Raw genomic sequence first — 25,849 nt, 5'->3', positions numbered from 1 at the left:
GGATTCATACAGGAAGCAAAGTCTGAAAGTAGGCCTAGGACAGCCCTGCACCTCAATTTGCCTTCTCACGGTAAACCCTAAAAACCAGTCTCTCTTTCACTGTGTATCACCAGTGCATTGCAGTGATGTGAGATTGTAGGTGTACCGCAAGGTTCAGTCCTTGGTCCATTTTATGCTTGCTGGTATTGTGTTTATATAGAGTTTGTATGTCTAATTATTTTGCATGGAACACATGTGAATATTCACTATTTGAGCTGAAATAGTAACTTTATGTACAAGACAAATGCGAACGTTAGTGGTGACCATTAATATGCATTTATTTGTTGTACTGTAGTTGATGTTGTGCTTTGCCTGGTAAGGTGAAATTTTCCACCATGCATTTGATATTCAAAGTGATTCAAAGTCTGGATGTTTGTGTTAGTGTTGCCATTTACTTTGTGGCTGTCGTTTCTCTCTTTTCAGCATTTTCAAGTGTTTTTATTTAACTTAACATACATACTCAGGCAATAATTTTCAGGTGGAGATATAGTGTAGTTCAAAAGTCTGAGGCAACTAGTGAAAATGCTTGTATACATAGAGCAAATTTGCTTATTTAATTGCTGACCTAGAAATAATGCAGAATCTGAACTATTTCTTCGTTTTAGATCATAACTTTGTTTGAAAATGTCAAAATCTTACAAGTTTCTGTAAATACGTTCTATGTATATCTAGAATATATTGGAGAGAATTTATTCGTCAAGAAAAGATGTCTGTGACGAGGAGGAAAGAATGATGGAAAACAGGAGAACCCTTTATATTTACTGTACAGATTTGGGTTTTGTGGTTTCTCTGCAAAAAGTAGAAAGAGCGGGAATAAAGTTCACAGGAGAAGATTAAAGGGGTAAATTGATGAGCTGTAATTTTGGGTTGGTTTGCCAGGCACAGTGGAATGAACTTCAGCCTTGCGCAGTTCCAGGCCAACCCTTTAAGCAGCCTGAATGTACATTGAGGTTGTGTTTGGAGTGTGCCGTTTATGATTCACTTAGCTGTCTAATTGACTTCTTATTGGTAAAGGAGCCACATGAGGAAAATCCTTACAAATGCAAAACTATTGCATTCTGTAGCTGCCTTAAACTTCCAGTTTGATTTCTACTTGAGATATATAAAATTAATATGGAAATCATTCACAGAATATGTGTTAGTGACGAAATACATGCTGCATTACACACAGCTGACACAAGAAGGGCGTCACAATCGCAATAAAATCATATTTTATGGAGAGCATCGAGACCTTCATACTCCACAATGTGCTCCAGTGTTGTGATTTGTGTATATTTGGTGTGTTTTATGATAATTTCCTGCTCCCCCAGCTCCAGATGTGTGGAAGATTTTCCCCTGATACGGGGTGAATTTTTACTAACAGCACTTGTGTGTTAAATGGTGTGTGCATGTGTCTGAAGGACAGTTAAAAGTGTGTATGAAAGAGAGGTATAAAGGAAAAAGGAGATAGAGAAAGAGACAATTATGTTTATGTGGATTTATTTTTTGCTTTCAAAATATGCAGATGACTTCGCATTGATTTTAGTGAATAGTTGAACGAGATTCTCTCTCTCCTTTAGTCTCAGTTTGGTAAAAGACTCTGATTATAAATACCTAATCTTTTCTCGTAAAGATGTTGATGACGTCACGATTCAGCCTGCCAATAACAGTCTATTTTTCTGTCTATGTTCAATTCATATTTACTTGTCTGCTCCGTTCAAGCAGAGCATGAAGCTCGAGTCTCTGCTGAACAGATGGCATCAGTATAAACATACTTTCACAATCTCCAATGTAAAGACAAATTTGTCTTTTTTTTTTGAGCTGGCTGTATTGTGAGGTTTATTGGAACATTTAAAACTCAACGCAGCATAATTCTGGAAATCCCATTAAATCTTCTTCTCTTTCCTTTTCTTTTTTGTGTCTGCTGTGACCTTCACCCCCAAAGGTAGTGAAAGTGGGCGGAGTACCCCCAGTCTCTCCACCTACTCTGATGGCAAATCTCCTTCTTCTACATATGTGGCAGCCCCACGGCATTTCCATGTCCCAGGTAGGTGCTAAATCTCTTGTCCTTTACTCACATCCCTTCTCCTCTTCTGTCCTCTTTTCTGTACAATGTTAAATCCTTTTCTTCGACCACATATACAGTATGTCTCTATTTTATGAAAAAATCTGGCAGACTCAATTCATTTTCATGGTGCCATTTTTGTGCATCCTTGCATGATTTACATCAATTTTGTACATTTATAATTCATTATTGCAAGCAAAGCCCTATTTTTAGTACATAAAAGAAACTTTTTACTGTCATTGCTCGTCCCTGGATGTTTAAAATAAACCTAATGATCAGTTTCATGTGTTTTCTGCCCATTTTTTCTAATGACGTCTTGTTTCCAATGCTGGCAGAGGCTGAAACAGCTCTTAAAATGTCCCACATGTGTTACATTAAATGACTGATTTTTCTCTAGAAGTAATGGTTGAGAAGCAGACGTGAGGTTGAGATGACCTAAACAAGCTGTAGAGATACACATGCTGTGTCAATTATTAAGACATTATGTCATTGCAATTACTCCATTTATCTCCCTGTTTTCCTCTTGGCTTAGCTCATTTTAGGTGACATTTCTGTCTTCTAAGTTGAAAATGCGATGAAGCTTTTGTTATTTATAATGTTATACACGATTCTGACTGCAGAAAAATCGATTTTTCAAAAAAACTGAGGATTTTGTCAAAGTCAAAGGCAAAATGCTTGATCATTGCATGCCGGCCATGAACATTTCTGCTCATGATAATAATGAAATGAACTACAATATCTGGAATCTTTTACTGCATTTGCTGCCCTTTCTTTTTCCCTGATTCCATGCTCCAATAACTCATGCTTCTTTATTCATCTTCTTTCTTGCTCCCTTCCTCTCTTCCTCTCTTTGTCTTCCATTCTCAGAGACTAAAGTCAAAGATAATATCTATAGAAAGCCCCCTATCTACAAACAGCATGGTACAGTCCAGTCTCCGTACAGTCATGTTTCTTTGCATGCTGTTACGCATGTCACCATGGTACCTGTTGCCATGAAACTGTAACCTTTGACCCTCCTTCTGTCTGCTGGTTTCCATTTCAGCTCCAAACAGTAGGACTTATAGGTTTTACAAATCCCAGAAAAAGGTTTGGATTTGAGAAGGTACTTGTTATCAAGCAGTCAGTACCTAATTGTTGGTTGTGCATCAGCAAACATCTTGACCACATGCAAAGGGTCATATTTCATGCATATTTATTGGGTTTATTTGTAATAACGAATAGCGATTAGCCCTGAAGAATTATTATTGCTGTTTTATGTCAAGTTACTTGCAGATAATTGTTGTTTTGTATGCATTTGATGTTACACATACAAAAGTTTGGGGTTAGTATAAATCTTTTATGTTTTTTTAAAGCCTCTTGTGCGTACCAAGCAAGCGGCAACCTCCCGCAGTTTCTCTTGAAGCCAATACGGAAGTGACATAAACTGCAATTCATCGACTGGCCACTAGAGTCAGGCTTCAGAAGGGAGCATAATCTCATTGAGCCCCATGTTAAAATGACCAACTTTACAGCAGAATAAAACATGTTTACAGCCTGGTACGAATTGTGGTTTTGGTCTATACGACTAATTTTGCCTTTCATGACAACTGTGAGGGGGGTAAATTTTTTTATAACTAATTCGTTTACATTATATAAAGCATTAAAGTTCTGCATAATTAAGGGCGTGGCCACTTCGAGTGACAGGTGCATAGCCATTTATCTGCTGTCTGTTAGTCATTGCGTCACTTCAGCTTCACCCACGTCCAGCCTTTTTGCCCATTTTCTATTATCCGGGAGTGACGTGCTTGCAAGATGGCAATGGCCATCTCATCCATACTTTGCGCTTCAGAACGGCTCATCAGAATCCTATGGGTGACGTCACGGACACTACGTCCATATTTTTTTACAGTCTATGGTACCAAGGCTGCATTTATTAGATCAAAAATACAGTAAAATTGTAAAACATTATTACAATTTAAAGGGTTAATTCACCCCAAAATGAAAATTGTGTCATTAATAGACATTAAAAGTAATCTGCCCTCCATAGACAGCAACAGAATTGCCACTTTAAAGGCCCTGAAAGGTAGTAAAGACTTCGTTAAAATAGTCCATGTGACTAAAATAGTGGTTCAACCTTAAAGGGTTAGTTCACCCAAAAATTTAAATTCTGTCATTAATTACTTACCCTCATGTCGTTCGACACCCGTAAGACCTCCGTTCATCTTCGGAACACAAATGAAGATATTTTAGTTGAAATCCGATGGTTCAGAAAGGCCTCCATTGGCACAATGCACTTTACACTCTCAAGACCCGTAAGAGGTACTAAAGACGTCATTACAAAGTCCATCTCACTACAGTGGTTCTACAATAACTTTATGAAGCGACGAGAATAGTTTTTGTGCAAAAAAAACAATAGGTTACTGTCGTAACCCCGGTTCTCTGAAACATCGAGTGGAGAGATCCACCTATGGGAAGGGCATCCGTACCTGACCTCTGCAGAAGCATCCAATTGCACCAAGTCTGGCAAGACAGACAGGAGCGCGCAGCCAATGCCCGGTAAGGCCCCGCCCCTTACCTGTGGGCATATATAGCCTGCACGCGCTACTGTACTCCAGTAAGAATATTCGCTTCTCGTGCAGCAAGCGGGGCAAGGCTGGTGGATCTCTCCACTCGATGTTTCAGAGAACCGGGGTTACGACAGTAACCTATTGTTCTCTTTCATCATCTCGTGTTCGAGATCCACCTATGGGAGAGACATGGACAGCTCCCCGATTGCCCAATATACTCACAGTGAGGTTCTGTTAGCCAGGAAAAAGACGGTCACCCCAAGGGGACGGTGCTTGACACGTCTCATACTCATGAACCCGCCACACCGACGCACACACGTAACTGCGGTGTGCAAGCAGGACATGAAATGTGTGTGGCACACACAATAGAAGGCAGTGTTAGGAAGACCCCACCTCCAAAACCGAATGTGCTACCGGAGTTTTGGTAACATTCAGCCTATAGTAACGCACAAACGTATGGGGAGAAGCCCAACTGGCAGCAGAGCAGATATCCTGCAGTGATACTCCCCTGATCAGAGCCCAAGAGGCGGCTAAGCCCCTTGTGGAATGAGCTCTGATGTCCCCTGGAGGTTGCACTCCCTTTGATTCGTAAGCCAAAATGATAGCGTCCACAAGCCAATGCGAAAGGCGTTGTTTAGACAGGGGATCCCCTTTGTGGGGAGGGGCCCATGAAACAAAGAGTTGATCACTCTTCCGGAATGCACTGGTCCTAGCCAAATACGTCTGTAACGCACGGACCGGACACAGAGCATTTAACCTTTGATCCTCCGCAGAGGAAAAGGGCGGAGGGTGAAAAGCGGACAGCTCCAATACCCCCGATGTGAACGCAGGAAAACATTTCGGCATGAAGGCTGGATTAGGTTTAAGGAAAACCTTATTCCCGCCAAAGAGAGAACTTAATGCACGAGGGGTGAACCGAGAGTGCATGTAACTCACTGACACGTTTGGCTGACGCCAAGGCCAAGAGCAAAGCTGTCTTAAAAGACAGCAACTTTAGGGAAATATCCCCCAGTGGCTCAAAAGGGAATTGAGACAGAGCTTCCAGCACCAAGGAGAGGTCCCATTCAGGGATCGTTCCCTTAACGACTGGCAACAAGCGGCGGGCACCCTTCATAAATCTGCGGATTAGAAGATGCTGCCCAACCGATGAGCCCTCAAAGCCCACATGACAAGCAGAGATAGCTGCCAGATAGACCTTAATAGTGGAAAAAGACCTTCCTTTATCCATAAGGTCTTGGAGGAAACACAAAACATCAGAGACTGAGCACTGATATGACGTGAGACCCCGCCCATCACACCACTCATCGAACACTTGCCACTTACAGCCATATAAGGACCGTGTAGAAACGGCCCTGGCATTCTGTATAGTAGCCACCACGCGCGGGGGAAGCCCTAACGCGCTCAGGTTCGTCCTTTCACGGGCCAGGCCCAGAGAGCTACCCTGTCCGGGTGTGGGTGATAAATCTCCCCGTTCGCTTGAGACAATAGGTCCGTGCGGAGGGGGAGGCACCACGGCTGAGCCTGTAACAGAGGGATTATCTCCGCCAGCCAGGGCGCTTTGGGCCACCTGGGAGCTATCAGGATGAGAGACAGCCCCCCCTCTCTCACCCTGGCCAGTGTAGGAGTTATCAAGCACAGGGGAGGAAAGGCATACAGCAGCACTTTGGGCCACGGGTGGGCCAGTGCATCCACCCCGAGGGGCGCGTCCAAGTCCTTTAGCGAGAAGAACATAGGACAATGGCTGTTTTCGCGCGAGGCAAATAGATCTACGGACGCCTGTCCGAATCTCATCCATATCATGCTCACTATCTGAGGGTGAATGCGCCAATCTCCGAAGAGCGGGTTCCCCCTCGATAGAAGATCCGCGCCTTTGTTCAGGATTCCCGGAACATGAGTCGCGCGTAACGACAGGAAAAAACGTCTGCTCCATACCAGCAGCTTGTAAGCTAGGGCATGAAGTTTCGACGAGCACACGCCGCCTTGACGATTGATATAAGCCACTGCCGTGGTATTGTCGCAGCGTACGAGCACATGATGTCCCTGCAGACGAGGCAGAAAATGATTCAGAGCCTTCCAAATGGTCAGAAGCTCTAAATAATTGATGTGCTCTGAACGTAGTTTGTTCGGCCACAAACCGTTCACAGTTCTGCCCTCTTGGGTGGCACCCCAGCCTGTTAAGGACGCATCCGTCGTCACAACTTTCCGCAACAATACCGTCCCCAGGACGGTACCTTGTGCGTAAAAGTCTGTGCTCCTCCAGTGGCGCAGAGCTGCGGCGCAGGTGCGCGTCACTGTTACCGAGCGACAGAGATCGTGTAACGGGCTGAAATGTAGTGACGAAACCCATTTCATGAACGCCCTCATCCTCAGGAGTCCTAGTGGCAAAACCTGGATAGATGAAGCCATAAGACCCTGTAGTCTGAGGCATGTGCGATATTGCACCTTCGCCCCCTCCCTGAACTGCGATAGACAGTTCATCAGAGAGAGAACGCGCTCCTGAGAGAGACGCGCTCGCATGGAGACTGAGTTCAGCTCCAGGCCCAAGAAGATCACATTCTGGCTGGGTGCAAAATTGCTTTTGTTCACATTCACCCTGAAGCCCAGGGATGTGATGTGCGCGAGCACACGGCAGGTGTCCTGCAACACCTTTTCCTTCGAGTCGGCTATGATGAGCCAATCGTCTATGTATGTCAAAATCCGTAGACCAGACATTCTCAGGGGAGTCAAGCCCGCTTCCGCGCACAGACTGAAGGACCGTGGACTTAGACTCAAACCAAATGGCAGGACCGTGAATTCGTAACAAACGCCTTGATAGGCGAAACGAAGAAACTTCCTGTGTGGTGGATAAATGCTTTTGTGGAAAAAAGCATCTTTCAGGTCGACCGATGTGAACCAGTCGTTCTGTTTTATGGCGCGGGCGAGCAAACCATGAGTTAACATTCTGAAATTGTATTTCCTTAAATGTTTGTTCAACACTCTGAGGTCCAGAATGGGACAGAGAGAACCGTCCTTCTTTGGGACCAGGAAATAACGAGAATAAAAACCCTGGTTTATCAAATTGGGGGGAACCACCTGAATCGCACCTTTGCTCAGAAGGGAGGAGATTTCCTCCTTCAGAACGTGGGCAGTGCTCTCTTCTGTGTGTGAAAAGAGAACACTGCTGAACCGCGGGGGTTTCATAGCAAACTGCAGACGATAGCCCTGCACTATTGTGCGCATCACCCACTCTGGTGCCGCTGCAGCTCGCCAAACTGCCGCACGGCTTGCGAGCGTACCCACCCGAGCGATGCCGGCTTCGTGTGTGCCCAGCTGGCTTATTTGTGATGCAATGGCGTCCTCTAGTGGGGAAACTAGGGACTGCATGCGTGGGTTCAGAGAGCTGTCCGCCCTTTGCAGAGAAAAGTGATTTCCCTGCAGAGGGAGGACATCCCTCTGTAACGAATTCATTTGATTCGTTTGATTTAATGTGTTTGAGTTTTTTTGTGTGATTTGTTTTCGGGGAAACAATGGGGCCGAAGCCTTTATTAGCTGAGTGAGGGGAACACAACATGTGCGGTGTGGTGACACTGTTTTTGAACACATCCTCACAACAGACCTCTTGAACGGGGGAGAACACACAATGTCCACTGAACGCATGGGCTGGGCAGCCATGGGAGGGGGGGACCCTCCAGAAGTGGCCCGTCGTCTTTTGGACGGGGGCCCTAGTGCGGGAAGCGAGTCCAGAGAGCTTGTCGCTCGAGAACATGAACCCCAAACCCTCATCGGCCAAACATCAGGTAGGCCGCTTGCGTTTGGAGTCGCTGGGGGTAGAGCTTGGGGGTTTTCCCGCGGCGGCAGCAGCAGTAGGTTTCCCCCAGGGCTTGGTCGAGGGTGGGTTGCTCTGCCTTTGCGGGCCGGGCTTGTTGCGGGGCCTTTCCTTGCCCTGATGAAAGTGACGCGCCGGGGCCGGCGGGTTAGGCAAATGCGCAGGGGGCGCCTGGCGTGGAGCCGCCTTCCTAGGAAGACATAACTTGAAAGCCTCGTCCTCCTTCTTTTTGTCGTCGCACCGCTGCTGCATTAGTGCGACGGCGGGCCCAAAGAGAGCCCGGCCGGGCTCTACCGGGGCGCCTGCGATGCGTCTCTTCTCGCTGTCCGGGAGGCCTGACAGATTGAGCCAGAGCGCGCGCTCCCCTACAACAGAAAGCGCCATGGAGCGCCCGCAGGCTTGGACAGCCTGACGAGCGTTGCGGAGGACGAGATCGTTCACCGTAATGATCTCCTTCCATAGTGAAGGGGAGGGAGATCCCTTGTCGAGCTGTTGGCCCAGGTCCTCTAGGATTTCCGCCTGGTAGGCAGAAAGGAGCGAAGAGACGTTAAGTGCTCTAACAGCCAAGGCCGATGATTTGTAGGCGGCCTGGTGCACCGAGGCAGAAAAACGGTCCATCTTGTTAGGAAGAACCGGTTTAGGGGGGGCGAGCAGCCCTCCCTGGGCTGGAATGAGGTGCCTGGCGATAGAGGGCTCTATAGCGGGCGGCTCACCCATGCCAAGAGCCGCCATGTCTTTAACCTCCAGGCCCGCGAGACCGTGTTTGAAGTCGAGCGGGTCCTTCCAGTAGTGTTTCATGTGCTTAGCACATGCTGGAACGGCGGGAAAGAGTTGCTTCCTTGGGCCAGGAGGCGCTCCCAACACTTTCCCATCGTAAATGTCTCTCTTCTGGTCGGTGGCGCTCTGTGGAGCCGGCCACTCAATATTGAGACGAGCGGCCGCTCGTTCACAAACATCCAGGAGAATAGACTGGGAGGCCGCGGGGACGCTGGCCTGGGGAATACCAGAGGGCGGGATGGCATCCTCGTCCTCGGAGACCCCGAGAAGGCCCGCGTCGTCGTCGTCACCGGACCCGGCCGGTTCGTCGACGAGCGGGAGGTTGCCCACGAAGATGTCCTCTTCGGGGAACTCAGAGTTAGGCTGGTCAGCCCAAACAAGAGCAGTCGCGTCCCGGGAGGCCCCCGGTGGCGCGCTGTCGTCACCGTGTCCCACGTCCGAATCCGAAAAGTCGAGCTCGCCGCACTGGGTAGCAGCAACTTTAAGGCGGCGTCGCAGGAGTTTCCTAGGCAGCACAAGGCAGTGGCTGCAGTTCTCCGGATTCTCCAAGGCCTCTTCCGCGTGCTTGAGGCCCAAGCAAACCACGCAGAACGAGTGAAGGTCCTTAGCGGCGATAAGCGCTCCACACGTGGCCGGGCAGGCCCGTGACAAGCTGGTGGCAGAGGAAGCAGGGATAGAGAGCGACATACCGGCGAAAAACGTAGAGAAATCCGTGGCGGGCAGCCGTGGGACAGGAAAACGTGAGAGAGCGTGGGCGGCTCCGAAAGCAGACACAGACAATCTGGCGGAATAGAAACTGTCACGCCTGGCGGAGGCTGATCGAAGGATATTTCCTCCTGCAGACAGATAGTGAGCAGCGTCAATTCAACCGAGCTGTGTACACGCAGAGATCGCGAGAAGCGAATGTCAACTGGAGTACAGTAGCGCGTGCAGGCTATATATGCCCACAGGTAAGGGGCGGGGCCTTACCGGGCATTGGCTGCGCGCTCCTGTCTTGCCAGACTTGGTGCAATTGGATGCTTCTGCAGAGGTCAGGTACGGATGCCCTTCCCATAGGTGGATCTCGAACACGAGATGATGAAAGAGAACCCCTAAATATCAACTTATATAGTGATGACCGATTTCAAAACATATAGTGATGACCGATTTCAAAACAAAGCATCATGAAGCTTCGAAGCGTTATGAATTCAGCGGTTTGAATCGCCAAAGTCACGTGATTTCAGCAGTTTGGTGGTTTGACACGCGATCCGAATCATGATTCGACTGACTGATTCATAACGCTTCGAAGCTTCATGATGCAGTGTTTTGAAATCGGTCATCACTATATAAGTCGTTACTTAGGGGTTTTTTTGCGCACAAAAACTATTCTCGTTGCTTTATAAAGTTATTTTAGAACCACTGTAGTGAGATGGACTTTGTAATGACGTCTTTAGTGCCTTTTACGGGTCTTGAGAGTGTAAAGTGCATTGTGCCAATGGAGGCCTTTCTGAGCCATCGGATTTCAACTAAAATATCTTCATTTGTGTTCCGAAGATGAACGGAGGTCTTACGGGTGTCGAACAACATGAGGGTAAGTAATTAATGACAGAATTTTCATTTTTGGGTGAACTAACCCTTTAATGTTATGAAGCGATGACAATACCTTTTGTGCGCAAAAACAAACAAAAGTAACAACTTTATTCTACAATCTCTTCTCTTCCGTGCCAGGCCGTGCTCGGCCAATAGTGAGCCGCCATTGTGCTGTAGAATCCGGAAGCACTTTTCTTTGTGAATAGCCCAACAACGTGAATAGCGTAAAAGAGTGACAGGGAAGAGAAGAGATTGTTGAATAAAGTCATTATTTTTGTTTGTTTTTGTGCACAAAAGGTATTCTTGTCGCTTGTCTTTACTACCTTTCTGAGCCTTGAAAGTTGAAATTCAATTGCTCTCTATGGAGGGATCAGAAAGCTCAGATTTCATCAAAAATATCTTAATTTGTGTACCGAAGATGAACGAAGGTCTTACGTGTTTGGAACGACATGAGAGCAATTAATGACAGAATTTTCATTTTTGGGTGAACTAACCCTTTAAAATAATTAGAATATATATTTTAAAGTATATTTTATTCATGCGATGGCAAAGTTAAACACTTAGTTTGTGATTATCCTTCAGAAAACACTCAGGAATACAAGGAATACAAAGTGCAAAAGAACAGCATTTATTAGAAATAGATTTTTTGTAATATTAAAAAAAAATCTTACTGATCCCAAACTTTACATTTAATGTAAATAATGCCTTTGATATAGTTTTCATAGAAAAAAAATCCTACATTTCTTTTGCAATTGTGTGGTATTGGTTAATCCTGACATGGAAACAGCAGTCAGATATAATCTTTCTTTTATTTTCATGCCTCTGTCCATCCATACATACTCGGTTGTCAGTTGCAGTATAGTTTCCCATCTGTCTGTGCTGTTGTAATGTACTGTAGATGTTAGACAATGTTTGGTGTCTGTGTAACTCATGAAATTTCAAAGGCATTTGTGTAACTCATTGTGATTGGTTCAATGACATCAGTAAAGCTCATTGTGATTGGGTGGAAGAGGTATTAATTACCTGACTCTTTTGTCCTTTTTTCTGAACTCGCCCCTTCACCTTGATTGACATTGTGTTTGGTTGTCACTTTTCACTTGCTTGTCGATTTTGTCCGTAAATTAGTTTTTCTCCTCAAGTGAATAGTGAGATTTGTTTAAACCCTGTCTAAAATTAAACTCAGATGAAATGTGATTTATGAGAATATAACAGTATTTGAATTACAGTGTTTATTGTGTGTGTGTGGTACTGTAACCTGCATGATGTCAATCACTCTCTCAAACAGTGCACACTGTCCATTACGATATATTTAAACTTTCTTACTGTGCTGCAGCTTCCAGAACCTCCTGGCAAGATGATGACGTAGACAGAAAGGTGATTTATATATTTACATAAACATCTCTGTGTGGTTTTGTCTATTATAAACATTCAGTATCAAGTTATGTTAATTTAATCCAGCTGACCCTTGTGAAAGAAGAACACCTAGCACACTTAAAAATAATACTTATTACGGTAGTAATATACTTTAAAGGTCCTGTTCTTCGTGATCCCATTTTTCAAACTTTAGTTAGTGTGTAATGTTGCTGTTAGAGCATATATAATACCTGTAAAATTATAAAGCTCAAAGTTCAATGCCAAGCGAGATATTTTATTTAACAGAAGTTCCCTTTCAAAGCCTACAGCGAACGGCCGGTTGGGACTACATCCTGGTACATCCTGCTTTAATTACGTCAGTAGAGCAGTTTGTCGACTAACCTCCGCCCACAAGAGTACGCGAAAAAAGGGGGCGTGGTCTTGTTGCTCCCGCGTGGATAAGAGGAAGTGTTGCGTTCGGTTGCGTTTGTATAGTTTGTTTGTCGCCATGTCGTCGAGACGCTGTTATTTTCGTCACCTTTGTTTGGCTTTCCCAGGGACTCTGTACTTAGAGATCATTGAGCGCATGCATCCCCGTTATGGTGAGAGGCGTGACCTTTCCGGTAACGTGCGCTCTGCGTGCGCTAAGCTGCTGTCGAATCACAACATGGGAACCGCTGGCACAATCAGAACTCGTTACGTATTTCTGAAGGAGGGACTTCATAGAACAAGGAAATCTTTCAAGCCGTTTTGAGGACAGTGAAAACAGCAGTATACAGATAAGTAAATTGTGTGAAAAATACTGTGTTTTTTTACACGCGAAACATGAACACATTGCACACTGTAAACACAATCAAAGCTTCAAAAAAACACGAAAAACGGGACCTTTAAAGTTTTTTATATACTTTAGTTCACCCAAAAATGAAAGTTGTTCCAAACCCTTAAGACTTTTGTTTATCTTCAGAACACAAATTAAGATATTTTTAATAAAATCTGAGTGATTTCCGTCGCTGTTTTAATATGCAACTACCACTTTGACGCTTCAAGAAGTTTTACGCTGAACAGATTTAATTTAAGTTTTTATTCACATATAAATATTCATCAATACACATCAATTATGATAAACGGAAGCTCAAGCATGTTCGCTTGACATGCAAGAACCAATGAGGTTCATTTTAGTGTCACACAGCACGTTTGAGCTTCCGCAAGAACCAATGAGATTCGTTCTTGTGTCACACAGCACATTTGAGCTTCCGCAAGAACCAATGTGATTCGTTCTTGTGTGTTAGCACATTTGAGCTTCCGCAAGAACCAATGAGGTTCATTCTTGTGTGTTATGCAGCACGTTTGAGCTTCCTCAAGAACCAATGAGGTTCATTCTTGTGTGTTACGCAGCACGTAAGCTTCCGCAAGAGGTACGTTCTCGCGTGTCAAGCAGGTTCAGTTGAGCTTGTGTTTATGTTCGCTGATCAATGTTTATATGTGAAGAAAAGCCTACATTAAATCTGTTTGTCATAAAGAAGTGACCATGTCTCTTCAGAAAATTTGGGCTAAACTGCTCAATTCATATGGATTAGGTTTATGATATCTTTATGAACTTTTTGAAGCATCAAAGTGGAAGTGTAGACAGCGTCAGTGATTATAATGGTTTCTAATTCAGTATAGGAAAATTTCAGCCGTTAAGCAACTGAATGCCAGTGGGTGGGGCCTATGGTGTGATATATTACTATTAGTCGATGTCTTGTTCTCGAGGCAGTCATATGAAAATGTTTTTGCCAACAATATCAAAACCAATTGATTAAATAAATGCTTTGTTTATAATGGGGAGGACGTTTTAAGCTATGAAACTTGTAGACATTTTAATAGTACAAAGACCTCTTATATGTCAAAAGATCAAGACAAATTTGATTTCTCATGTCATGACCCCTTTAAATGAACGTTTATTTGAAATGCAATTAGTTGAACTTACCAGTGCTTTTTTGACCCACTTAAGTAGGACTTCAGTACATTATATGTAATTTCATAATTACTTTTATTGTCTTTGAAATATGGTTGAAGTGTTCTGCTAAATGAACTGACAAGTATTTATGGTAAACTAAAATATACTTAAAGTCATTTCATGTATTTAAATAAATTTGTAATTACACATTTGCACATTTGCAGTGATGAAGTTGCAATTTAGTACATTTAAAATATATTAGCTCTAAATGTAATATTGAATATCACTACAGTTAAAATGATAATCAAGTAGTTTACTAGTTTTAGTATGTTGGTCAACACATTGAAATAAATGTACTCCTTTAAAGCAAGACAAAATATTATTAAAACATAATGATTTCAAATCTACTTTAAAGTTAAATGTTTAATTTGTCATTATTACAAAGTGACATTTTTAAAAGTGTACTGGTGTGTTAAGAAACAGTCATGAAAGTGTACTCTCTTTAAGTACATTTAAGTTTTCTTTTATATTATCTGCAATTACAGTGTTTTAAAATATACTTTAAAGATGTTAAGTTCACTGCAAATGCACATTCTTGAATGCACTTATTTCTGTTGTTTTGGTAGTGTAATGAAGCGTATACTGTATGTTTTCCATCCTGTATTTCCATCAAATTCTTTATTTGGTTGTATAACATGTATTTCTGACTGTTTTTGTCTGTCAATAGACCAGAACAAGTTGGATGAACCTGAAAAGTGAGATTGATGGACAGTCTCCAGACCTGGACCCCAGGACCTCCACCCACAGCTTGCCCACCGATATGTCTCAACCCAGTGAGTAACCAATGAATGATTTTTTATGAAATCTAAACTCCAGTCAAATGTCAGTTCACTAAGTGGCCATCATGGTAACATCCCCAAGCAGCTATTATCTATGTATTCAATAGAATACATAAAATACATAAATGGAGAATGACTAAAATATGCAAAACTGTTTGTCAACATAGTAATTTGAATCAGAAATTAATCTGACAACATCACTTGTATAATCAAATTGTGCTTAAAAACTTTTCAGACTGGTTCTCTGTGTATGTGCTTTCTAGAGTAAACAGACTCATGTGATTAGCTCTTTTAACTAAAAGGCAACTTCTTCCAGCTGTCATATTAATTTTGCTTTACATGTCTCATCTTTTCCTCCTTAAACTGCCAGTCCCCTTGAACATGATGCTAGAGTAAAGTGCCATAAATCTATATAAACCATTCAACCAACTCTGTTTTACAGACTTTCCATACAATAAGTCTGCTTCGCTGCCAGGATATGGGCGGAACGGCATATACAAGGTAAACCTTACAAGACCTGATAGTGCACACAACACAGCACCCCGCAAACTTTTTAATACACCATCTGTCAGTGATTTTTGGGAATATATGCGAGCTGTGGTCACAAATGCTGTCATTCGCTCTCTCAGCAGTGAAGAATGTTGTTTGATCCTAGTTGGATTTGTCAAACCCAGCTGCTGGGACACGGAGGGCTGTTGTAATCACACACATCAGGACAGACAGTCACAGATCAGTTGGTGTAAAGATTTAGCTGAGGAAGCCATAATGCTGAGAGGGTGTGTCTGTGTTTGCGTGCAGTTAGAAGTGTGTCTTACTCCCACCCTCTGGCTGTTTTCCATGTTCTACTTTGATCCTGAACTGAAAATCTAGCTCCCTTAATGAATTATCATCTGTAATGAAGAGCAAATGTGCTTCCACAGCGGTATCTACTTTGGATCTTTTATCTCGCAAGCAGAGTGCCAGTGTCTTTTATGTTTTGGGAATCGTTTGAAAGCTTCTCCTGTACACTAGGAGGCAGTATTTTGTAACGGTTCTTTGTATCCAACTCCTTGAAAACAGAAATTTGACCTATTCCTTATAATCTGATCTGGTCTGACTTAGTGTCGTGTTTCACCCTTACTTTCCACACGCATTCACAAAGGCATGTGAAACAGAGAGATGGTCATAGATCAATATTTAACCAAATACAAGCTCCAGCCCTGAGGATCCAGTCTGCACTAGACTTTAAACCTTTAACCTCAGGAAATGAAAGAAAAACTTTCACAGTTACAGCAGCCGCTCTGTTCAAACATGATTTTGTTTCTCTCATTTGAAAGTAGTAAAAATAAATGATCACAATGTCAATGGTGACCTTCTTAAAACCAGACTGTGAAATCAGTTGATCCTTTGGGACATAAATGTGCCTATAGCTGAAAAAACGACCACCTACTGTTTGAATAAAAGAGGGATATTTGTGTTGTGGTATTGCCATGCATTCTGCTTGTGTATAAATTTACACTGTATGCAATTTTTATATATGCCAAATGTTCTCATGGATTGCTCCTTACTAGGCGGCTGATCTTGGTGAAGATGATGTAGATCATGACTCATCTTGGAGTGGAATGAGAGGTGAGTGAGTGAGTATTTAACTTGTATAGACAGTAGATGAGTTGCATTTGTACCACACAAGATTGATGATTGTAATTTGTCTTTCTTTCTCTTTTTTTCAACCTCTTTCCTGTTTTCCATCCCTTCCTCAGAGTATAAGGTAAGTTCTGGTGTGTTAAATGGACTGCTTTAGTTTTTTGAGGCTGCTATCAAATTTATCACTTTCATATTTTGTAAAACAGTGATTTTCAATGTTAGTGTGGTGGTGACCCTGAAATAGGTTGCTTGACGGTTCTGGTCAGGGGGTAAATTAAAATAATAAAATGCAACAAATCCAGACAGCATTAAATATATATTGACTTGCAGTGTCTAATTTTGTGTGATAAATTAGTGGTTGCAAGATGCTTTTGATGATTGTTCAATCATGTTAAAATTGTTACATTTTCCATTTAGCCTATACAGTTTTAATCATTTTGAATGTTTTTTGGTCCATACAGAATAATAAATCAAATTTAAAGGGATAGTTCACCCCCCAAAAAACTCTGTCATCATTTACTCATCCTCAAGTTGTTCCAAACTTGTATGAATTCTTTCTTCTGCTAAACACAAAAGAAGATATTTTGAAGAATGTCGGTAACCAAACACTTGATGAACCCCATTGACTTCCATAGAAATTCATACAAGTTTGGAACAACTTGAGGGTGAGTAAATTATGAAATGATTCATTTAATTCTCAAGAAACATTTATTATCAACGTTGAAAACAGTTGTGCTGCTTAAAGGGGTCATGAATTGAGAAATCAACTTTCCCTTGAGCTTTTGATATGTAAAATGTCATAGTAATATAAGAATATCCAGTAAGTTTCAGAGCAGAAAACTTCCTTGTTAGTCAAAATCAAAGCTTTTATAGACACCAGGCCCAGCAAACGATCGATTTCAGAATATGCCACACCTTGACGTCATCGTGTAGTGAAGCACCGCCTCAACAGAAAAAAAACGGCTGATTCTGTAGCCCCGCCCACCAACTCGTGCCACTAACTTGACATAGGCCTACATAAGAGCTAAACCACATCGAATTTCTAAGCAGTAAACATACCACATAAGCTTCATTCAGATTCCAATATTATGAATACATGGATGAACTTTATTTTTAATGAATATCCAGCTCATGTGGGGAAGACATTGTGCGTCTGTTCCTTCATTTAACCACTGATTCGTTTGTAAACAAGAGACTGGATTTGCAGACAGGATGAGATTACATGAATGAATGAAGCAACATACTAATGTGAGTAAAAAATGTTTTATATGTGATAGTATTGCATTGTTACAGATAGTATTGATTATGTGTACATGTCTAACTGAACATACCTTAGCCATTGTCAAAGGCTGAAGAATCCTTTATTTGTGGTGTTGTGGTTCATTGCGATTCGGGGTCAGACTCGGACATGCTTATGGGCCAGTGCTCTCAAAGCCCAACGTCCCGGGGCTACGTGTTTACCAGATGGGCTACCAAAACGTATGCCTTAAATAGTGAAATAACATTCCTTTCTTGATGTGCGTTGTTCACTCTCTTGACTTGATATTTGAAAGGCGCGAGTGTGTGTGTGCGTACGGTTCGCAGTTATATTCATTGATCGATCGGGCGGGCCAAGTAACGTTAATAAAAAAATAACATTCCTATCAATCGCGAGTGGATGAGAGATGAATCATTGTGTTTGTTTGATAAAGACATTTTGCGAACCCTGTGGGCGATTCATTCCGGTTGCCGTTTCCCCACTGACCACAAGGGAGCTAAAGCTCAAAAAATATGAAAATTTGAATGTGCAATTTTAATTAAATGCAAATGTTTTTGAATGTAAAAACCACGCAAACGTCATAAGTTGACCTCAGACAACAGTATAAAACATTTTAAAAAGCCAGTTCATGACCCCTTTAATATTTTTTTTGTGGAAACCTTGATACAATTTTTTCCAGGATTCTTTAATCAATAGAAAGTTCAAAAGCACAGCATCGATTTAAAACAGAAATCTTAATAACATTATGAATGTCTTTACTGACACTTTTGATCAATTTAATGTGTCCTTGCTGAATAAAAGTAATAATTTCTTTAAAAAAAAAGAAAGAAACTTACTGACCCCAAACTTTTGAATGGTAGCGTATGTGTGCTTCTGAGTAATTGTGTGTTTTTCACATGTCGCAGGTCTACCCCTATGACATGCTATCGGTGACCCACAGAGTCCGAGTAAAACTACCACGTGATGTGGACCGCACCAGACTGGAGGTAATATTTTATCAGAACTGCCAAGTAGACCACTTTTTTTTCTTATCCATCTCTTCTATGTATTCCTCTCTATGTGGCCTGTTTGCTGAATCAAACTCTGCCTTATGCTGAGTGGTTTTGTTTAGTGTGATTATATTTGAAATAGATTGCTCTGGAACATCCCAATGCGTTTCAAAGCTAAAGTCATAATCAAGCGATGCGTTTATAAAGATTTACGCTAATATTCAATTGTGTCAATCTGTTTATTATGGAGCATGGGCTGTCTTATTGCTGTTTAATAATCATTTTGTCAATGTTAGTCTGGATCAAAGTATACGAGACGGCAGTCAGACGAAGAGTTGTTTATGTTAGTGTGTATGCCTGACTGCTCATCTGCCTGTGTGAGTGTTTGTGAGGTTATGGCTTTGCAGGAACACAGTCCACTTGCCCACGGCCAACACATGATATGTCCTCAGTGTTCCTGGACATTGTGTCAGTGTTATTAGTGGGTTTCAATGGAAAGGGAGGAAAAATGTCTGGCTCACTGTAACTTCATCATGAGTTACGAGAGATGTTGATTTATTTGCCCCCCACCCCCTATAACCGTTAGCTTGGAATCACTGTGGTTAAAATTGCAAAAACTCAAAATGCGTGTGTATGTATGTGTTTCATCATGTGACTGCTGTCCTGATATAAGAGGCCATTGTCACATCTGTTTGAATTGAGCATGATTGGAATCAGTCTCCCAGCGGGAGACACTTGCAACACCCAAAACTTTCCAAAGACGGTGATTTCAGCATCTATTTAGAGGCATGCAAGATACCCACACATCTGCAAGTGTTACAGTACCACATACAACAGGGCTTGAAAGAATAAAGATTTATACAAATCCTTTCTGGAATGGTTTAAACCCAAATTGAGGTCATAGGCTTAAAAGCCTGGCAAACTTTCATAGCACCCCAGTCCACAACAAGTGCAAAGCCTTAGGTGACACATGGATATAGATGGTTGTAATTATTGTCAATATTGTATTATTTTTCACTTAGTCTTTAATCTGTAATGACGTTTGCGTCATGTAGATATTGTTAGCAGAATAAACAGTGCTTAGATTCCTGGCGGGAAGGTTCTTTGGGTTTGTTCTGATTAAGGTTTGATTAGCTCTTTGACAGTGTTATTTTAGGCCTTCATAGATGGATGACTATATCATAGAGCTATTCTACATACTTTAAAGTGATAGTTCACCCAAACATGACAATGCTGTTATTATTTGTATGACATTCTTATGTGGAAATCAAAAAGATTGTATTATATATATTTAGCACAATGTACAAGCTGCTCTTTTCCGTACAATGAAAGTAGATGGTGACCACAGCAGGAATAAAGCAGGATTATCAAGGCAAAATTATTATACTAATATTTAAATTATTATTTTTGCACCAGTAGTGCATAACATATTTTGTGTTCTACTGAAGAAAGAAAGTAATTCAAGTTTGGAACGACATAAATTATGACAACATTTAGGGCTGCGCAATATATAGAAATATCGCAAATGTACATATCGCAAGGGTACGCAATATCTGAATGATTTTAATAGGCTACTTCAACATTGTGAAAAGTGTACATTTTAGGTCGATGCATATAGCAGCATTTTTTCCTTTGTTACACACTCAAACTGTCAAATACACACAGTCATGTCAAAATGGCTGTCTTGATGAGTACTCATGTAAACACAGTCAGTTATGCTTTAAGTGAAAGATATCAGTTGGGGAAAGAAATTGATTTTACACACTTAAAGCAATATCGTATCGCATTTCGAATATCGCATTATTTAACAAGGATATCGCATATCGCATTTTTCTTCAATATCGCACAGCCCTAACAAAATTACAATCTTTTGACTGAACTATCTCTTTAAAATCAGCAGTTAACACAATTTATTTGTTAAGTTTAAAAAAATGTATATAATTACATTTACCGTAATTCTTATCATTTCAGAGGCACCTGTCACCAGAGGACTTCTACAACGTGTTCGGGATGACCATTGAACAGTTTGACCGTTTGGCTTTGTGGAAGAAAAATGATCTCAAAAAGAAAGCCCGTTTGTTTTAAATCACGCCGAATCGCTCGAAGGAAAGCAAAGATAAAGAGAAAACCTCTTCTCATCCGTCCTGTGCATGGAGGGATGAGTGTGAGAGAAATATATATGCACCTTCATTCTGCTGCATAGCTACTGTCATCCCATCTCACGCTGAGGAAGAGGAAGCGCTTTCACAATGCCCGTTTGCCACCTAGCTCTGTGTGCGAACGCCACACCACATGGTCTGAATGTTACTCCGATGACGGAGAGACTGGAGTCAGAAAACTGAATTCTCCACGACTCTTCGTTTTTCTCTTTGATTGTCTTTGATCTCGCTCCCTCTGCTGTCTTTGTGATTACTGTGTTGTGTTCTCTCTTTGTGGAAAAGGCACTCGATATTGATATAAGCCACTTTCTTTACATTTTATACCGTTGATAAACATGGCCAACCAGCTCTACTTGTAAGTCTTTATGATATTTAACACCGCCCATCTTCCCCTGTCCCCTTGTTTTTGACTGCAATGAATGTTGTCCAACGTTTTGTCCTCGTCTACTCGTATTCTTTGCTCAATGTCTTTCGCAATCTCTTCCTGCCTGCTCCTCTTCTTACCTCCTAGACATGATACTCAGCCACTGCTTGGACTGTAATATCTATCATGTAATATCAGCTTTATGGAAGCTCATTCATCCATGGCTTTAGCATGACCAGGCCAAAGACTCATTCAGAGCAAGAAGTCAAGCATCCACGTGACCTAACCAGACGCGACGCAATAAAGCGACAAGAAAAAAACCTCTTCCGTGTCATTTCTGTCCTATCCAGCCTTGAGCGTGACAAGCAAAGAGCAACAGGACTTTGTCGATCGCTTGGTTTCCATTTATGCAGCCCCGCCCACTGTGAAATCTCATTGGTTCCTCGGAACTGTACATTAAACATTAAATATCTTATGATTTCGTCACATCAGATTCAGAACTTGTCGTATTGCGCCTGGTTAGGACACAGTGTTAGTTGATACGTTTATTAATCTTTACAGTTGCTGAATGACTGTGAGTGCGGACAGCTAGAACAATATCTTTTGTGTTATGTATCTGTTTGCTTTTTCAGGTCAATGTGCAATTCATCAGATGTCATTATTATGACAACATAGTTATTCAATAAGACATTTAAACTGATATCTGGACGTTACATACTCTCCATATATATTGTGCACATTGCGTATCATCATAAATCTTATCAAATGCATCAGCACATTGGTCTTTCTCGTTGTTTTAATCTACACAATTGAAAGTGCTCATTGCAGAGTAAACCCTTATTTTTGTATGCTTTTTTTTTCATAGAGATTGCCAGATATTTTATTTGCCATTTGCAAATAATTGCAACATTGACTTTAGCATGGAGCCATGCCAAAGTTAACAGTTTCTGTAGCAATTAGTGAAACTAAAACAACACAACACTTAATAACGCATGCAATTCAGTGGCGCTTCATTTCATTTAAAACAAATATGATTGTGCTTTTCTGTTATTTTGATTGTTAATAAATGTGTGTGCAGTATATTGATATAAATGTCCGTTACACTGATCATGTCACCCTGTAGGCATGCACTGCATATACTGGAAAGCATCATGTAATGGCTTCATATTCAACTCTAGAGTGTAATCATGACGTGTTGTTTGATTTGAGATCTGAAAGTTACTGAGAGATTGTTTTGTTTCTTCAGACACATTCTTAAGGTTCTTTTACTGATGCCAATTAATCAAATTTGCAAAGAAACTTGCAAGGTGTTTTGTCCTTTTAATTATATGGATGTATTAAAGATGTCAGAAATCTGGAACTGTTAGAAACCCAACATTCGGTGAACTAAGTTTCGACTAATGACAACCATGTGTAACGTGCCTATATCTTGTACAATATCAAGGCATCTTTGGATTTTTTTAAACTGCTCAGCAGGGAAACTCAGATTGTTTTACTTTATTGTTGATTGTGAAAGTATGGTGTTTCTGACTATAAGTGTGTGCATATCCAAATCTCTTTCTTCAGGGTCATAATGTAAAATTTTTCATGCAGTAAATTTAAGCCTTTGCCGGTCATGCCAAAATCTGTTGTGTTTGGGAAAAACAGTAAAGCTTGTCTCGAATACATGAATGTGTTTTGGTCTGAGTGCGTAGGTGGGAGCCTTCCCAGAAGAACCACGTTGAGCTGCAGAGGACGAATGCGTTAGTCTTATTTAAACAGCTGTAGAAACAGGCACGCGTGTGAGTGTGAGTGGTGTTAGCCTCCAGTACAGCAGTCCGATAGTTCAGGCTAGATGAGTTCAGATCAGTGTGTTTTCGATCATCTTCATTCTGTTCTAACCCTTAAAAACACCCAAATCAAGACTAAACAAGGAGGTCATATCTACATCTGCATTGGTTCAATTTTTGTGTTTTCTAATAATACGGTTTGCTTTTGGAAATCACTTCAAAATTTATTTTTCTTTGTGTGTGTGAAGTCTCTTTGTCTGGATGAAGACAGATGTGACCCAAGAGAACTCTGACCCAACAGTTTTGAGAGCTGCTGGACTACTTTTGCTACTATTACAAGAGAGTTTGTGCCTGGGTCCGATTGCATTCAATTTCATTTTATACCTAGAAAGTTTGAGAGACCTTATGAAGTTGTCTTTGTGTTATGATGAGGTCACACAGCATTATGAGTTTCCCATGGGTGCGCATGGTTTTGTGCTAATATGCAAACTAACTACTGCGTATAACTGTGATTGTGATGTTATTCTGACTGTGCAAAGTTTGAGAAATGTAAATGCACCCATTTTATTCACCATGTCTTTGAGTTGCTTTGCAATAAATATTGATATTCATCTCAATAAATACAGCTGCTTCAACTCAAGTGTTTTTTTTTCTGTAAAAAATGTAAGCAGCTGAATTAGACATATCCAACAGAGATCGACAGACAGACATAGATAGATAGATAGATAGATAGATAGATAGATAGATAGATAGATAGATAGATAGATAGATAGATAGATAGACAAACACAGAACTATATAGACAGAAATAAATATACAGATAGACAGATATAGATAGATAGACAGACAAAGATATATATATACATAGACAGAAATAGATAGACATACAGAGATAGATATATAGATAGACAGACAGACAGAGATATATAGACAGACAGACAGAGATAGATATATAGATAGACAGACATAGATAGATATAGACAGACAGACAAAGATAGATATATAGATAGACAGACAGACAGAGATAGAAAGATAGATAGACAGACATAGATAGATATGTAGAGATAGATAGATAGACAGACAGAGATAGACAGACAGACAGAGATAGATATATAGATAGACAGACAGAGATAGATATAGACAGACAAAGATAGATATATAGATAGACAGACAGACAGAGATAGAAAGATAGATAGACATACATAGATATGTAGAGATAGATAGATAGACAGACAGATATATATATATATATATATATATATATATATATATATATATATATATATATATATATATATATATATATATATATATATATATATATATCTGTCTGTCTATCTATCTATCTCTACATATGTTAGACAGATAGATGTATAGATAAATAGATAGAATAGATAGATAGACAAGACAGACATAGATAGATAGATCTTTCTACATTCACATTAATTTACACAATTTGTTGCATAAGTAGCTATACTATTACAATTTTTTTTTTGAACTTTGCTTATAAAAGTTTGAAAAAAAAAGAAAAAAAAAACTAAATAGATATATAGACGAAACAAAAAATTTATTAGGCTACAACACCATCTTCCCAATGTGTAAATGTTAACGCCTCCAAGTTCTGCTATTGGTTGGATTTTTTGTAGCGCGCTGCCGGATTGGCTCACACGGTTGTCAGTCCAGGGATGATTTGACAGCGTGAGCGGTCCCCAGAGCCAAGATATGAATCTGAGGAAGGCTAACGCAGGCCAGAGGAACAACAGAGGCGGCTGTTATCAAGTGCACGCGGATACAGGGCAGGTCCATCATCTTGCGATAAAGTTATGACGGAAAATAACGGAGAAGGTAAGATGTCACTGTTAAAATGATTAAACAGTTGTCTCTATTTATGCGTTGTGAAAGAGTCTTGGCTATCAATGAAATGTTTCCTAATTTGTCGATTACAGTACAGCAGCTGGGGTTTCATAAGGACAAGCTCTATGCTGTAGAGTCATATGTGTGCATAGAAAAGAAAAAAAAGACTGTACAGTTATTAACATAACTTCTAAAAATCTCAAATTCCCCTTGCAAATGCAGGTGATGGGCTTGCTTAATTGTTTATTTCTTTACAAATGCTAATAATAACAACATAAAAACAGCTTTGAAGTTGTCACCCTGCATTAATATTAGTCATTTTTTGGAGCTGCCATCAACCCTTTTCTTGTTTTGGAGCTGAGGCTGAAAACAAAGAAGCACGAGGCATCCTGATGAATGTGAAGCGCTCGTGGGGGCCCTTGTTGAATAGCACGAGCCTGCAGGATCATCTGGCGTCTCGAGCCCCAGTCTCTGATTATGCGAAGGGGGGAGGGGCTGGGAGAGAGGTGAAAAGCTAAATTGTGAAGAACAAATCCAATTTATTTGATACTTTTCAGTGGCATTACTCCTAAACCACTTTGATAGGGAAGCTGGATTATGTTTTTGCGGTTTATATGAGGATGACATTGTTGTCAATGATAACACCAGAACTGCCAAAATGTCTGTTGTTTACCTTAGTTGATCCTAGTTTTTCTTTAGCTTTGTTACTGTTGTTCCCAGGTGTTTTGCACGTTCAGAGGATGTTTTTTTGAACAGGCTATTTATATAAAGAATTTGGGACCATGTGAAGTTCTTTTACAGTTCAGTTTTCCTCGAGGGAATTACTGACAATAGAGCGGACAAGAACCATCATCCTGTGCATTGTTGGCATTACTTACTCTGGCTCTGCCTCTGAGATGAGGGAAATCAGGACAAAACCTAAA

General features: G+C 41.1%; 2 protein-coding genes across 11 annotated transcripts in view; both read left to right on the top strand.

The window, feature by feature from the left end:
- The window catches only part of ablim2 (actin binding LIM protein family, member 2), a gene marked incomplete at its 3' end in the record, with an annotated part of 112,693 nt that extends 88,982 nt beyond the window's left edge, over nt 1–23,711 (top strand). For 5 of the 10 annotated variants that reach the window (XR_013815353.1, XR_013815354.1, XR_013815355.1 and 2 more), the window contains 8 exons: nt 1,964–2,065; nt 2,951–3,004; nt 12,114–12,154; nt 14,800–14,905; nt 15,354–15,412; nt 16,462–16,523; nt 18,698–18,778; nt 20,753–23,707. Coding sequence is in view for 2 of the 10 variants with exons in the window: in XM_079801552.1 (XP_079657678.1) it covers nt 1,964–2,065; nt 2,951–3,004; nt 12,114–12,154; nt 14,800–14,905; nt 15,354–15,412; nt 16,462–16,519; nt 16,651–16,658; nt 18,698–18,778; nt 20,753–20,866 (623 nt within the window). Of the gene's footprint in view, nt 1–1,963; nt 2,066–2,950; nt 3,005–12,113; nt 12,155–14,799; nt 14,906–15,353; nt 15,413–16,461; nt 16,528–16,650; nt 16,659–18,697; nt 18,779–20,752 lie in introns of those variants that run through there. The other 5 variants (XR_013815350.1, XR_013815351.1, XM_079801552.1 and 2 more) reach the window with 4 other exon arrangements.
- A 1,083-nt stretch (nt 23,712–24,794) lies between these two features.
- afap1 (actin filament associated protein 1) overlaps nt 24,795–25,849 on the top strand; it is a 62,945-nt gene continuing 61,890 nt past the window's right edge. The window contains exon 1 of the mRNA XM_079845746.1: nt 24,795–24,917. Coding sequence (XP_079701872.1) covers nt 24,896–24,917 — 22 coding nt within the window. The 5' untranslated portion in view covers nt 24,795–24,895. The remainder of the gene's footprint in view (nt 24,918–25,849) is intronic.

This window comes from Gobio gobio (genome assembly GCF_949357685.1).
Source record: "Gobio gobio genome assembly, chromosome: 20".
NCBI lineage: Eukaryota > Metazoa > Chordata > Actinopteri > Cypriniformes > Gobionidae > Gobio > Gobio gobio.
This window is presented reverse-complemented; position numbering and strand designations above follow the sequence as displayed.